Source organism: Hypomesus transpacificus, chromosome 15 (genome assembly GCF_021917145.1).
Source record: "Hypomesus transpacificus isolate Combined female chromosome 15, fHypTra1, whole genome shotgun sequence".
NCBI lineage: Eukaryota > Metazoa > Chordata > Actinopteri > Osmeriformes > Osmeridae > Hypomesus > Hypomesus transpacificus.
The window spans coordinates 14,344,517-14,361,365 of record NC_061074.1 but is presented as its reverse complement, the minus strand read 5'-3'; the positions used below and the strand labels follow the sequence as shown (position 1 = coordinate 14,361,365).

General features: G+C 43.8%; 1 protein-coding gene across 1 annotated transcript in view; it reads right to left on the bottom strand.

Moving 5' to 3' along the window:
• The window catches only part of tenm4 (teneurin transmembrane protein 4), a 113,397-nt gene that overhangs the window by 25,302 nt on the left and 71,246 nt on the right, over positions 1–16,849 (bottom strand). The window contains exons 18-24 of the mRNA XM_047036567.1: positions 14,095–14,214; positions 11,101–11,362; positions 9,590–9,857; positions 9,353–9,496; positions 8,158–8,407; positions 1,551–1,783; positions 534–688 (exon numbers count right to left, since the gene is read on the bottom strand). Coding sequence (XP_046892523.1) covers positions 534–688; positions 1,551–1,783; positions 8,158–8,407; positions 9,353–9,496; positions 9,590–9,857; positions 11,101–11,362; positions 14,095–14,214 — 1,432 coding nt within the window. The remainder of the gene's footprint in view (positions 1–533; positions 689–1,550; positions 1,784–8,157; positions 8,408–9,352; positions 9,497–9,589; positions 9,858–11,100; positions 11,363–14,094; positions 14,215–16,849) is intronic.

Below are 16,849 nucleotides of genomic sequence, written 5' to 3'. Positions count from 1 at the left end.
GTGCGTGGCTGATTAAATGTGACATAAAATCTAGGTTTTGTCATCTCTATGGGGAATTCACTAAGCCAGAGGGTGAAGTGACCTCAACACAGTGCCCTTGCCTGGGGGACATGTCTGGTGTGGCAGGCAGTCTGCTATGTGAGTGTATGAGTATCTGTGAATGTACAACATGTGTGTGCATGTGTAGAAGTGGTTGGCCCATAAGGTTAAAGGTCAGATTTCTCATCTCCCCCCAGTTGTAGGCTGATGCTATTCCACATCTGGATGGAAAGCAACCCCCAGGGAAACAACCTCATCTTGCCCTAGTAACATCAGGTCCCAACCCCAACCCCACCCTCAGTCTCAGCCCACACCTCTGCTGCAAACCCTGGTCTGAGCCTCTGGAACCAGGCATGTCCAACCTCAGTTTCCTCCAGAGCTCCCAGCTGCAACCGTAGAGCCAGCTGGCAATGCCAGGAGATCAGAGGGTTGAACATTGGCCCTCATAGTGGTCTAGCGCAGGAGTAGGTGGGGTAAAGGGAAAAAGGCCATACCTGGGAGATGTCCATCACAGAGTCACAGCTCAGGGGTCGGGCAGAGGTCAGATCATTAAATCCCAACAGAGTGGAAATGATGCCGTTCTGATCAATCCGGCGAATCATGGTACCATCCACAAAGAAGATGACACCATACTTGTCGACGGTGATGCCTGTTGGACGGATATAAAAAGAGGAGAAGATACACGATTTAGCTATGAATTATACAACAATTGTACTGCTTGTACAACAACCCATAACTGACTCTTCAGAAAAATCTTCATGTATGAACAAACACCTTAATAATTCACACACTACAGTATGTAGAGAATTCTCGTACTAATTCAACAACAAAAAACATTGATTCAATGAGTTATAATATACAAACACTATGTACATTACAGTAGGCAAAAGCCTGACAACAACCAAACAACGCAATCTCATATTTTCAGATGAACAAATATGTACTCTTCCCTGATCAGATGCAACATGCAGGCACAGGGAGCATGGTGACTCATATTACCAACTTGGCAGAGGGCAAAAAAACTCTCTTCTGATGATTAATGGTTTCCACAATATTGCAAAAAAGTCCAATGGCAATGTTTTTGTACATAAAAAAAAACTTTTTACAATTTGTACACAACGCTTCACATCTGTAAAACGGTACTGCTAGCTGGTTATGAACCTGGGAGTGAAAATTGAAATGTACAGTACTGCAGATTTCAATTTTCCCTCCCAGGTTCACAACAGCGTCTCGGTCTCTCTTCTTTCTGTTTTGCTTTTGTGCATATAAATTAACGGTAATGTGAACCTGGGATTGAAAATGTACATCTATTGGTCAGTCTTGTAACTCAGATCTTTCTTTTCAACAACCTGCCTGTAGTGGTCAATGTCTTTCGGAAGCCTACACCGAGTCCACAAGTGGACTCTGAGTCCATCATTCGTAAGATAGATACTTAAACATGCACGAAAAACTAGGTTAATAAACATAACAGATATTATTGGGGCTCAGAGGTTGTAGTGACCATGTTGTACCTCTAGGGTTGGTGAGTGTAGCCTCCACAGCTTTTCCGCCATCCCCACAGCGGGTATCATCATAGGGCAGACATTGGTCTCCTGTCCCTGCCACCAGCTCCAGATTCTTAGCAACATCTTTCACAGCACTCAGAGACTTGACCTTGAACACCTTCCTACTGCTGGTATCGGATAGGTAGACAGCACCGGAAACAGGACTGCTGCTCAGGTAGTATTTATGAGCAGGGCTGTTGCTGGATAAAGGAGAAGTACAAATCAATCAAACTGTTAGGATTTTAAATTCACTGCATCGGTTTGGGTATAATTCCCACCTAACACAATAAAAATTGACTTGAAAGCAGAGTGGAGATACACGTTCAACACAATTACAATAAATGAAGAGGAAAGTAAAATGAAAATAAATGAACATGATATTGTTGCATTTGGATTGATTAACAATACAAATGTGTCTCCCTTTAGAATAGATGAAGGATTCTCTATCTTAATGAAGCATTTACAAATCGCTGGCAACATTTATTTGGATACAGAATTCCATTAAATTGATAATTTGCTGAACTTTCAAATGACAGTAGTAGAGGGTTTCCAATAAGTCTGGCTACTGTGTTTAACACTGTGTAAAGGCCAAAATAAGTATGTTTCTCAGAGACAATTTCACCAAAACAAGCTTGATAGCTCTTTAATCTCCACAAAGATCTTTTGACACTTGCTCTATATGTGCTCCTTGTTTAAACAAGCAAGAAAGTAATACTTTCAAAATATATCTGAACACTCTTACTCTTGTGCATCACATATAAAACAGACCTTTAAAGATAGATGGCACACACATTTCTACATTTAGTGCCATTCCATGTCAGTATTCCACAACAACTTCCTAAATTAACATTTTGTGTTCCTTGACATGCTGAGCTCTACATGCAAGTGAAACTGATCATTTGCTTGTCCCCAAAACACACACTGTTTAAGCTAAGAAGGAATTGTGGAGTCCATGAAAATTTTGATTTGAAGATGAATAATTAATCCAACCTTTCATATAAATTAAGATTAGTAGAGCATTGTAACTTTGTCTAGGCTGGAAATAAACCACTTCACTCTCAGATACTTTATGAAAGACCTGCATTAATTCTGTTATTTTATGGAGTTAATAAAACCTGATAAACTCCTAATGAAGAGGGAATGCTGCTAAGTGTTCTAAGATAGGTTATGAAGACATTTCACACAAGGTGACTTGTTCACACAAGTATGAAAGAACAACAGTTTACATGAGACAGTGCTTGCAGATGGTAGTGTGCTTTTTGAGGTAGGTTTATGTTATGTAATGTGCATAGTAACTGTTAAAAGGAGAGGACTAGGCAAAGGCATATGCAAATTATACGGTTAATGTAGGCATTAAGGACACAAATGTTTTTGACCATATTAGACTAGCCAGACTAAAATTATGGTTGTCCTGGACCATAACACTTTCCATTCGAGGACTAAGTAAATTTGCTCATGGAGGGCAATGAAAAAACAAAAAACTCTGGGGATTTTTAGGGACATTCATCTGAAGAGCATGAAAGGGTAAAACATGCCGATTACCCTGTAAAACATGACTAACTTTTATTCACGCGTGAAATCAAAGTAAATAGTGCTATTTCATTTACAGAAAATATATGTTATGTACAATATGTATAAATAATAACACCATTGTGCTTAGGAAACTCCTCCACCTACACTGACGCAAAATTTGCAGCTACTCAAAACACACCTGAGGCATGAAAAAAATCAAATGCCACATGCAAGCAGGTGTAATTGCTTTTCGCAGTGGTGAATTGTGTATTCAGGATATCTGGCCAAACTGTTGTGACTACATTATTCTGGAGCAGTATTGCAGGGCTTCTGATATTCCCTGGGATAATGTTAATGCTGGAACCTGAAAGTACAGGCAGGTTTTAGACACCCTTGGGACTTACATATAGAGGTACTGTATATACATACCATAACAGAGCAGCAATTCAAATACATTATGCATCCATCAAGCAAAAAGAGCAGGCCAGAAATATTCCCTGTTAAATAACAGACTCCTGGACAGAGTCATCGCTCATATCTACACAGGGGACATCAAACCGTATACTATACAGAGAAATAGCTACCTGCAGAGACCACCACAATCAGGAAGTGACTCACACTAAGCAGACACTTGAAGCAGGCACCATTCAAATTCACTGTACCTTAACAAGGCTGAAATAATTTTACAATAAACTTCATACATAGAAAGTTTGATTGCTATAGTTTGAAAGATGTCTTATCAATGTCAGATTATGACCTGACATTTGGTATTGAATTAACCCTGTAAGACCCCTTGTTGTAATAGTACAACGTCACCTTTAGCTCTCCAAAAAAACACTTGATACTAAATGTGTATATAGATCTGGCTATAAGGTCATGAACTCATTCCTTCAGCTAACTTTCCTAGAAGCGAATCTCCTTGTTTCATTTGACTGGATATATCATCATTGAAGTAAGTAAATTCCATGATTTTTTTTTGGGGGGGGTGATTGTTAGAATATGCACTTCATGTAAATAGTAAGTTATTGTGGAGTTCATTCATCACATTTGATTTTCAGCTTGTTTCTGTCTTTGTTGTAATTTTAGAACGTTGGGTCAAAATGGTAGCTAAAATAGCAATTGCACCTTGCACATTACATGGAGACATTACACTTCTCGAATGTTCAGATACAGGATAAATACTTACAGAAATATAATGTATTTGATGATTCACCCTTTACAAATGGGTTATTTGTTGTCATTTTCAGTTTAGACCAGATTTGAATATTTCTAAATCAATGTTATTTCTATGTTAGCAGTGAAATATAGCCAACTGTTTTTTTTTTATCTGGACTTTGCTTGTTTGCCCACATATCTGCTTGTTGCACAAAACAAATACTGTTTGTGGAATGCTTTGGAGGATGGTTGTTCAGGGAAAAGTGTAAATGTTTTGGAATGTGGGGGTTGCATATATGGTGCATTGTTCAGGGACAGGTGTGAATGTTCTGGAATATGGGGATGTAAGAGGTCTGGGGGGTTGTATCTTCCTTTTAGTAGTATGTCATTGATGCTATCCAAAATGGAGAAAGTGATGTTGACAGACCACAACATATGCGCTGTCAAGTGGTATGACAACAGAGCAGTCACACTTGTGTCATCCTTTGCTGGCATTGATCCTGTGCAAAAGATTCAACGCTCGAACAAAAAAAATCCTACATTGAAGTTGAGAGACCTCATATTGTGGGTGCATACAACAAACACATGGGCGGTGTGGATTTGCTGGACTCATTTGGAGCCAAATACAAGTTCCTCATGAAATTGCGCTGCTGATACAGTAACATCTTTGGGCACACTATTATCATTGCTGTGATCAACGCGTGTCTCCTCTACAAACGGGACTGCAAGGCTCTCAATATTCCCAAGAACAAGATGATAATCAGGAGACTGTTTCAGGCGCAGGTAGCTTCCTCTCTCATCTTGACCAGCACAGCTGTCAACACACCAAGGAGGGCGGCCATCAAGGAGGGCGGCCATCTCCAGCCAGTGGGAGCCCTTTGACGCCGATAACTGTGACACCTCAGAGACCTGTGACTGCTCAGAAGAGACCATCCTAAGGTAATGGGGGTCCACCAAATAGGGTCCCAGCCAAGAGGGCATGTGAACCACCAACGGATGTGTGCAGGGACATGGTCGCACATTTCTGGTGAAGACAACGAGAGGACACTGCAGACACTGCTTAAAAGGATATTCTAATACGCTCTGCAGAAAGTGCAATATCCGTCTCTGCTTTTCAGAGGAAAGGAACTGCTTTTGGGACTACCATTGCACATGAACAATGGACCCCGGGGTCTGTTTTTATAATATTTATCCAGTTTTTTAAATTTTTTTATAAATTCTGATTCATCAAAATATGACTGTTGGGTGATACTTATTAATGACATGTACTGTTGGAGTGCTATGTAAGCAATCCACACTCCAAATTAACCATTAGTTGTTTTTTTTATTTGTTTTGACAGTTTGAGAGAAAATGCTCCCAACTAGGCCCAACGTTGCATTATTACGTTTCCCTAAAAACGTACAAAAACATATGTTTTGAATTAATCCTTCATTATCTTCATCAGAAGACTCTTGCAACATCATCTGACTTAAAAAAAGACGTTATTTTTATGTTTGGGTCTTACAGGGTTAAGTCGAAAATTAAGATTTGTTTTGATTTATTCTCTGGCTTGCATATACTCAAAATGCCTCCTTGAGAGAAGTAGCATCTCAATACAGTTGAGCATATGGTACATTAAGACAACTGCAGTACATGGCTTGGATAAAGTAGGAAATGGACACCATCCCTATCACTATCACTCTCCCTCAAATGTTTTCTCTTGGCTTAAACACAAAAACATCAGTGAGATAGTAGGAACTTCAAGAACATGAAAATAACTGCTCCTGAGTGCCTGCATACAGTGATGTAGTGGTTAGTGGCACCTTAAATATGAGTGGAGTCATGGAGGCTTGATACAGCACAGTTCTGCCAAACTCAATGATCATTACAGAACAACCAAAAAAAAATCAAAACTATAACCTTGAGCTTTCTTTGAGTCTGGCGGCATGCGAGTGCCAAACCTCATAGAGTTTACAGTCTGAAAAGCAGTAGCAGTAAGTCTGTGGTACTGTCAGTTCCGATACATAATTTTAAATGACAATTGACCTTCTGTAGATGGCTGAGGACAGGACACTGCTGTGGACCTCAGGCGAAGATGTCACAGTCAGCCCACTGACCAAGTTGACTGATATTCTAGTCTGCATTTCAAGCTCAACCAGTTGGCCGAGAAAAATTACTTCCATATTGTATAGGTCAGTCTGTACGCCCTCAATTCCTGGATCTCTGTCTTTTTGGGCTTTCTATCTGGCACATGTAATCAGGCGATACCTTATCAGTTCTGTGTTGCATGCAGAACAGTAGCAAACCCCCACAGTGTTTGAAACTATAAGGCGCTATTCCCTGACCTTCAGGCATGGCCAGAGACCCCATCTATATTCACTGACAACATCTAGTTTGTGGAAGATAATTGGATTTCGCTGCATGCTGGCACAGCGATGGAGGGGGCAGGGCTTGAGCGGATAGGGACATCTTTAGCGGGAGGTCACTGCACACTGCAGCACGATCATCTCACCCCAAGTGCTATCACCAGCTCCCATGCATACCAGGAGCAGCCAGACATCTTCTGGAGACACACACACACTGTGTTCTCTCAGAATAAATCCCCTCTTTAATATGCTAATGTCTGGAGTCCTAAGAGCACAGGGACTGAGATTTGCTGTCTCAGTGCTTCAGCTGCAGAGGGTAGGATGTGTGTTTGTTTGTGTGTGTTGGTGTGTGTGTGTGTGTGTGGGAGGGAGGGTGGTATATCTGTTTTGTGATGTCAGCCTTGGAGAGCCATCACTTGTATTTTCATCCTCAGTGTGATTGCATTATCCCCAGCTGAAGTCATGACTCTCCGATAGAAAACAAATCAATAGTTCTTTGCCAGCTAGACCAGCTAGTTACAGTCACTGTACAAGGAAAACAAATCCCTAGTCATGGTGAGGGGGTGAGGGGGTGATTTATTGGGTTGTCTTGCCCGTGAGCCACACCCCTCAGCCAACAACAAAGAATTACAAACTCTGAAAGAACATAATTTCTTTTTTAACGCATAGTGGTCATTCCAAACTATAAGCTGTCAGGAATGCTCATTTGTATTTGTGGTATAATCATTTTCACAAAGGCAAAACTCAGATACCCTATTTACTGTGATGAGAACGACATTGTTTCTGGAATGTCATCTCCCTGTGAAAAGTATCCTGCCACAAGAATTAAGTCAACCACGGCTGTAACTCCTCTAACATGACATTTACACAACTCTCCTGCCTAAACCGTTCCACTACAAATACCACAGGATCATTTCGGATCTAAGGGAATTACATTGCCTCAGCAAATAATTATATTTAAAGAAGCAATCAATAGATATTGAAAAAGAACGTACCCCAATAAATATAATCAAGAGACTTGTGGTCTTTCAATAAGACATGAAATAATGAAATAATGTATGACCACAAACATTCTAACAAACTGTAATTTGCGGGGCTTACCTATGCCTGAAATCTTTATTTCTGTTAGAGTAATCCATAAGCAGCAGCAAAAGGAAAAAAAAGAGAAAAGCAAGAAACAGGAAAGAATGATGGTTGTTAGTGGAGATTAGTAAGTAGAAAAGAATTATGAGAAGATATCAAACTCTTTAACTTCTGTAATGTCATACTACTTTGCCCAAAGCATATTAACAAAGAAATCCATCTTCCCCAGAGTTCCCCCAAGTTAGTTGAGCAGCAGTTAAGACACCCACCAGCCCCAGCCCTATCAAGGCCAGCAGCCAGCTGATGCAGGTGGGTGAGATGGCAGGAACATCAATCGTGGATCTATGGGGCCTATCATGTCTATCTCAATGGGCCCCGTTGCTTTATGACCTGTGAGCCGGTCCACATGAGGCCCAGTGTGAGTAAATGAGTGCGAGTGAGAGTGGGCGTCTGGCTGGCAGGTCCGCTGCCTGGTTACCTAAGTTCCAGCACGCTGGTGACGTTCCCCGTGGTGAATATCCTTCTCACGTAGTTGAAATCACCCACGTACAGGCTGCCGTCTGAACCACAGGTCAGTGCCACGGGCGCCAGCAGCTTGTTGCCATCGGCCAGGCCATTGCAGCTGGGACAGGAGATGCTCCTGCGTCGCCCGTTGCCCATCACGCTACCAATCACAGGAGGTTGCTGAGAGATAAAGATGTTCTCACCATTGCCCATGTGAAGGATACCTGTGGAGTGACATGACAAAGAGGTGAGAGTGTCACATTTAAAACCAGTCTTGATGAAGCACACACACAAGTATCTGCACACAACCATATTTAACATTCAGCGTCAGCTTTGTGTGGGATTCCTGCTCCTGACTGTACTGATTGGCCTGAGCACTGTAAGATATGCAACTCAACACAACATTTGGTCTATCATGGGAGATTAGCCGAGCATCTCTCTTCCAGGACCTGATTTAATTTTGAAGACTGCAGCCTGGGGAGTAAGAGGGGGGCAGACGGAGAGGAATGGGTGCCAGCAAATTATGCCAGGAGGTAGGTGGGAGGGGAGAGAGGTAGAGAGAGAGGGGGAGAGAGAGAGAGGTAGAGGTAGAGAGAGAGAGAGAAAGAGAGAGGGAGAACATAGATAGAGACAGAAAGACAGAACGAGAGAAGGGTGTAGAGAGAGGGAAAGAGGGGAAGAGAAAGAGACACAGTGGGGCTGTTTCAGGAATATCACTCTCCCTTTATACTGTAGGACAGCACATCTAGACTTTTAGTGGTCAGAGTGACAGGTCTGAATGCCACCTTCCTGCACACTTTCCACATAAGTACGCCTCATTTCCTGTGATGAGTCCGTCTTGACAGTGTCGGGATCCGAACCAGGTCTTCCTCCTGTCAGAAGATGACCAGACTCTGCCATGACACTCACGCCTCCACCATTCAGACGTAATTCACCGTCAAAAAGAAAATTGACCCATAATAACAAAATCGAAGTTTGAAATCAGAGTGTATCTCCTCCTGACACTGAAGGAATGTCCAAAAAACTGCCAGTAGATAGAGCTCAACTGAAACTCAAATATCTATCACAAAGGATTCACCACGGAGGCACTGGACTCAGTGTGTTCATCCTAAAATGCCTGTAGCCTACAAGTACCTGAATTCTCTACCCAAAGCGGCCTAAAGACTCACCACTCTGGATATTGAGGGCATGATGCTTATCCAGAGCCCATCCTCCCAGTTTGGAAGCTGTGGTCTCATAGCCTTGTAAAATAGCAGTCCTCTTCTCCCACAGAATAAATTCTGGACAAGACTCGTACTCGAAACCCACAGACACTGGATATGGACAAAGGAAAAAAAAAAAAATTGTTAAGGAGCAATAAAGGGTACCCAATCTTACTAACTTGAAAACAGTTGTCATCTGCTTACCGAAGGCCTCAGATAGGCCGTAGACCTTCTGGCTGTAGACATCTGCCTTGTCCCAGACAAAGTCATAAGCTAGGTTTGGCGCAGCGGGGAACCATTTTCTGAATAGCCGTCCTTCCACAGCAACCATGAGGTGCACCTTCATCAGGTTGAAAGGGGTGGTGGGGTGGGTGAGGACCACCCTCAGGATGGACTTGTACCCCGGGGTGCGGCTGCTCAGGTAGCTCACCTTCATGTCCGTCCCAGGGATAGGAACCTCCACCTGCAGAGCCTGGGGGAGCAGACACCATGGCTTCATTATTCCATTACTGCACACATCATTTTATCTGCTACCTTTCTCTAATCTACTACAAGATATCATCCTTGGCCCTTATATGGTTCAAAGACTTGCCTCAAGCCAAACAGAATATCTAAAGGGGAATCTGAAACATCAATGAAAGGACAATTAGGCCTGAGTGCTATAAGAATCCAATGATTTTTTTTACTCACTACAGAACCCTTTTTTTAACAATTGATTAAATCATAGTGCACCCTTCATTACAGCAGCAAGCCCATTCAATTTGTATGAAAATGGCTGCTATATATTGTAGAAATGCCCTTGAGCTCCATACTGTTCCGACCAGCAGTCAGTGGCCTGCAGTATAACTCACTAGGGCTAGGACGGCTTGACACAGTGGCTACTCAGCGGCCAGGGACAGGGCTCTGGGTCCGGGGTCGCGGCCGCAGGCCAGGACGATGGCCGCTGCTTTGATTTTCTTAAGCCGCTTCCTACCTCCTGTGTCTAGGGATCAGGAGGAGGTCCCAGAATCTCTGCTCAGGGTGGATCTTCCATTAGCATGTGTGTTGTTATAAATCTTTGGAGAGTGCAACAACGTTTCATTGATTGTAAAGACCCACCAGCAGGTCCCTGTAAGAGAATCTCTGTCTTGCTGATAGGAGATACCGGGTGCTATATGTAGACTAGACTGCACTCTAGATAAACTCGTAATATGCCATAAATTGTACCAAGCAAACTGGAATACAAAGCGATTTGAGAAGGGCACAAAAACCCAGCTACTAGACAGATAACAGTGCACGTCCTCCCAGTGAGGAGAAGGAGGCACAAGCACATAGACACAGGGAAAACAAGGAGGGACCCACTATCAAATGGGCAAAACAAGTACCTTTTTTTTTTATCCCACTTGTGTTCTCAACCTGAGAGAAATTAAAAATGTCTAAGCTTTTTTTCTAGTGCAATGCAATCATCATCATTTTGCAGTGGGACAGAACAATGCACATTGTAAATCGTCTGTGTTTCTCAGACCAATTACAGTGGAGAGATAAAATCACAGTGCTGCCACGAGGAGGAGTTACTATTCCTCCAGTGCTTGATGTATGGTGTTTGGAGTGTGTGTGTGGGGGGGCTCTCTCTTGTTTGGCATGAATCTTTTGGAGGCAAGGGCAATAGGCTGTACATCCCAAAACAACAGGGCCCGTACAGGGTAGGAAAGAAAGAGATGGAACGGGGCTGTCACCTGAATTTCGGGGATGACGGTTCCCCTCTCGGAGCAGGAGCCGGCGAAGGCGGTGAGCGGAGCGGGGGACACCACTGGGCTGGGCCGGGTGAAGCTGCTGAGGTCACAGCTAGGGATGTCGTTCTCCTCGTGCCGCATGACGATGGTGTCCATGACGAAGAAGCGTCCCCATGGCAACCAGAGGGTGTGCTCCTGTGTGATGAACGGAGCACGCTCAAAGCGCAGGGCGATGGCTATACCGCCGTTGGTGACCAGGTCAAAACTAGAAAAGACAGGATTCTCATTTACAACAAAAAAAATTACAATCTTGAACCTGACACTGTATGCTTGTTAATATATATTCTAATATGTTCTTCTTTAGCAAAGAATAATTAGCAATCCCTATATTAACTACTTGGCTACAGTTGTAATTTGTCATGTATCAGGGATTAAACCATGTCACATTTCACTCGTTAATTAATATTTTTCTAATTGAGTGCTAGTGTAAAATCTATGAGTAATGAATTCATGTTGCTGTAAATGAAAGACAATGGTACAAAAAAAAGAGCAGTTCCAGGATTTGGCACTTTATCTTTCCTGCACACAGCATCCAGAGCGACTGTGCAGAGGAAGGATGAAGCAGTCAACCCAGTGAACCAAAGAACCAGAGGCAAGTCACTGAATTAATGTGATATGTTGAATGGGTTTCATTTTAAAAACAGCGAACGTGAGAGACTGATGATGCGACTGTTCACCCTCTGCTTGTGTAATGCAGCGTGTTCACATTTGAATAGAAGGCGTGTAACAGGGCAGGCCGGCTGGAGGTTTTTGCAGCAAAATGGAGGCAGACACTTCCCTATCGATCCCGGCAACCAGGACTGACCACTACCACATCAGTCTAAAAGCCCTGCAATGCAATCACATCAGCTATTGCATAAAGGCCCTGGCCCAGCTTTGCTCCTTCTCCGTTAACCCATCTCTCTCAACCAACCAACCTGCTCTCCCTCTCCCTCTCCCTCTCCCTCTCCCTCTCCCTCTCCCTCTCCCTCTCCCCCTCCCCCTCCCCCTCCCCCTCCCCCTCCCCCTCCCCCTCCCCCTCCCCCTCCCTCTCCCTCTCCCTCTCCCTCTCCCTCTCCCTCTCCCTCTCCCTCTCCCTCTCCCTCTCCCCCTCCCTCCGTCCTTCCATCCACCTGGCCTGAATGCTTCTTAGTAAAGGCTCCATCCTCAGGTGACTCACTCATCTCTATCTCTAGTGTGGTGACAGCATCACGGCTGCACCTGCATCCACACCTGCACCACAGCATGTCTCTAACAGCCAATTAGCACCTGGTCATCTGCAGGGCTCACGGGACAGGGCCTCACCTCCAAATGGGGGCCAGGATCCTCCACATTACATATAGAGTAAATCAGCACTTCCCTACTCTGTGTTTACTAATTTAACGACATTCCCTAGTGGAACAGGCTGGTACAAAAATACGTCTGGCCTTTCTAAAAACCTTCAGCGGCTGAGGCAGTAAATAAGAGCAGTGCATTTTGCCGCCTGTGTTGGGCCTGGCGGGGCCTGGTGGGAGGAGAAGAGTGTCTGGTCTGATCAGTGGTGCAAAGCGGTTCTGCTGCCCCTGCTGCTGATGTTGAGGGTGATAGTGATGCCCTTGCGCTGCCTCAGTGGCCATGCTGAACCACAACAGCCTGCCTCGGGGACCCACTCCACGCACATACAAACAGTTCTGGACAGATACCCACAGGCTGCGTGGCCAATCGATGAGGGGATTCGCTGGCCGTTATCAATCATGACAACAGCCTTAAGCCATGTGACGAACCTTATTAAGCTACCCACACCAGCCTCACTGACTAAGCCCTAGGGAATGCATCAAGCTTAGAGGGTTAACCCTGCCAATGTACGCACAGCTCCTCATACAAATGATAACCAATCAGTGTGTCTGCATTAGCCTTTGTATATTAATCATGGAACTCAGTGTCCAATGCTGTGCCTGACTTCTCAAAGACAAAGAGATGCAGCAAGGTGAGTGGAGGTGAATCAGCACTGGCCAAGCGGTGCAGTATATTTCCTCCTTAATGAAAGGAACGTTTGAAAGTGGACCAGGTCCGTAGTGCCTGCTCTGTGTCGCCCCAGCAGTCTCACCAGTTACCCACGCAGAAACTCCAAGAAACTGTCTCCACCTCCCCCAGAAAAATGTTTCAGTATAGCAAGAAGGTCATTTCAAAAAACCTAAGCCCCCTGGACAATAAAGAACACATCTGAAAAATGAGTTGAGACAGCCTTCCCATTTCTAAGTGGCTGAACAGGTGCATTTCTGATTTCACGCTGCAGTGAGCCTGTTTACAGTGATTGCAGGGGAGTTGCGGGAGACTGGGCATGTTTACAGGGGAACCTGGGAGATGGAGCAGTGTTTACAGATATGCTGAGGTAGAATGAGAAAGAAGCAAATAAGTGCGTAGGAGAGGAGAGCTTCCAAGGAGAAAAAGGAAAATGAAAAATGGAGACAAGGCAAGACTCAGTCAGAGCTGTGTAAGGGACATGAGAGGAGGCTTATGACAAGGAGGAGATGGAAGTGGACTACTGAAATGTTACGCCCGTTGGAAGACGGGGGATTGGGCAGGAGGAGGGTAAAGGGATGAAGCCCGGATGGAATGTGAGTGGAGCCAGATGATGAGATGAGGATAAGAGAGATTTTCTGAGGGCGGGTTGGATGGAGAGTGGATTGACACTAAGATGGAAGGGATGGAGGAAAGAGAGGAAATGATGGAGATCAAACCGGCAGGGATGCAGGCTGTTTGGATGTCAGTGAATGATGCAGGTACTGGGGGAAGATGGGGGTCAGAGATAAAATCCCACTACAGTTTATTGGGCCATGGGTGACAACAGATTGACCTATTTAGTTACAAGATTCTCCACAGAAATGTCACAGAAAGTGAGAGACACAGAGAAGTATTGTATTAATAAACAGTTTTGTGTGTGTGTGTGCATATGACTGAGTGAGGGACCGTTCTCACCTGCCATCTTGTCTGGTGATTGTATACCCGTAGGCTGGGTTGTTGATGAAGCTGATGTTAACTCCAACTAGGGGCGTTCCGTCTGAGGTCACCACTTGTCCACGGATGACACAGGCATGACTGTGCGGGAGACACATATGCGAAATGAGTGAGAGAATGTCACATCCCTTTCACACCCATTGCATAGAAAAGCATTTAGACAGCGCAGCAATCCCATTCTAGTATTTAACAGTATGAATTATTCAACAGATATGGAGGGAAGAAGATAAGCTAGACAAGTCATATAAAAAATACAAATAAAAACAAAAAATACATCAAGAAACAAACGGCTTCTAGGCAGTCTCTAAGGGATTCTTCATCCTGAGATGAGGAATAATGAGAACTAAACAAGATAGGGAAGTTTCACATGCTCTGGTCCTAATTAAAAAGTAGATTTATCTCTTCCATTACAACTTTCTAGAATACGTTTTTAAGAGGTATATAAATTGCTAAAAATGCATGGCTGGTTATCAAGACCCCAAGAAATCTCCAGTCAGACATTATGCACTCTGGATCTAGCATAAATTAGATCTGATCATCAGCCTCCACAAATCGATGGATGGGAGGCGTCCAAATATCAGCCACTAATCTTCTTGAACTGATGAAATTAAACCTTGCTGTATGGTGTTTATCTTGTCAAGTCCTGCCCCCATCATTAACAATACACAATTTGGCCACGCAGTGGTCCTGTAGGAGTTTCAAAATCAGTCCCTAAACAATTGCTTCACTGGCACCGTTTAATTAGACCCCAGCTATTTTTAATGTTTTTGGGTCTTAAACATTGCCACATACTGGAAACAATTAACACTGGGGTGTAAGTGTATGCCCTCAACTTGTCCTTACTAGAGGCAAGATCGTTCACCCCACAATATCATGGTCCCCAGGAAGCCAGCGTTATGCTAATGAGGGCTGCTTGTCCCCTTCATTGGTCCTTGGCTGTACACCACTGCTCTGTAAACAAGCTAAAAAATATACACTTCTCTGAATCCTGCTAGGTCTACCAAGATCCATCTGGATGCTACATCTACATAGTAACACCGGCAGCGTTAACACAGCACTGCCCGTCCTCTATGCAATTAATCATTCATGGCCACAGTTTATTTGAGAAAACATTTTTTTGAAAGGGCAAGTGCACACATTCTCTTCAGGATGAAGCTGTGAAAGTGGAACTATCTGCTATGCGCCTCGATGAGTCACATGCGGAGCTAATTCCTTTCCACTGAGACAAATGATTTAAATATTGACACCCAGTACGACAAAGGGAGGCAGCAGAAGAAGGAGCGTGACGTCTTTGCTGGAGAAACCCATCGTGTGAGATTTCAGCAGTGCAGGAAGATTCACAAAGTCAAAGGGAACTTCACAACAACTCCCACCCCCCGTCTATGATATGCACGCTGCAACGCTGTGGCACGAGGACGACGTGAGGACATTGTGCTCATCATAGAGATGCAATGCCTTCCTGAATAATTACTGAACAGAGCGATACTATCCCATGTCTAGTTCAAATCCACTATCTGCATTTTGAGAAAAAACTGTGCAGCATTTTTATTTGAACAAACAAATTGCCATGCCATGTTGATGTATGAGAACCTATCATTAAGCAAGGCTAATAAATGGTTCAGTCTGCATCCATGCAATAGCATCATCATTACCCACACAAATGACTTGATAACAGGGTGTAATATAAATATAAACAGGCAAACACGTCCACTTACTCGCTCCCTTAGCATCGCTTCCTCGCTCCCTGCCTGCCCTTCTGTTCTCAACCAACTAAGTTAAAAAAAGAGCCATCCATATCTTCAGCCCTCAAATGACAAAGCCACGCTAGCACTGAGAGAGTACACTGAGAGGTAAACAACCAACTTGACCAGGGAATATTTTTTGTCACCCATGGTCTAATGCTAATAATGGGATCAGAGTCATAATGATAAAAGCACATGAATATCAATCAAGATGATGCCCCCCCCCCCCCCCCCCCCCACTATTGTAAGTGTTCTATCAATCTCTACCCAAATTGTTTCGTAGACAAAGCCCCTGTTTGCTATTCCAGTCAGCAGCCGGCACTGAACAAGCCCTGGCAGACATGGACGCTCATGTATTGTGTGTTATGGGGAAAAGCCGGATGCTTTATGCAGTGGCAGATGCTATATACAGTGGCACCTCTGCAGCTTTTTCTGCGGTAGGAGACGTCAAGAATAGCACTCCAACATGGCTAGGAGCAGGGGGAAGTGGTTATGAGATCAATAGACAGCTGATCAGGTGACCAACGTGGCATATCGGCCAGACGCAACTGAGCATGCCCGCGAGGCTCATCACAGGCTCACAGTCCCCTGTCATAACCGCTCATATCTGACAGTGGGAGGAGAATTAATACCAGGCATGAATAATAGATCACAACTGATATTTTTAGGTGAGCTGAGATCTCAGATCTTGCAGCTCGACCCTAGCTTTTCGATCTTTACTTATTATGTAAATTATGTATATATTAATGGCTGTGTTGCTTGGGAAGGAGACAGAGGATTATTTAAATATATTCCTCTATATACTTTGTCTGTTTGACAAACAGACTCCCTGTCTGTTTGTCTTACATTCTTTCTATTTCTCTCTGTTTGTGATTGAAAGCCACGGAAAGACTAAGTGACTGTGTGATAAATATCACAGAGAGAATGCCACAATGTTAGAGTGTATTTCTCAAGTGTCAATTGACTCTTCCACA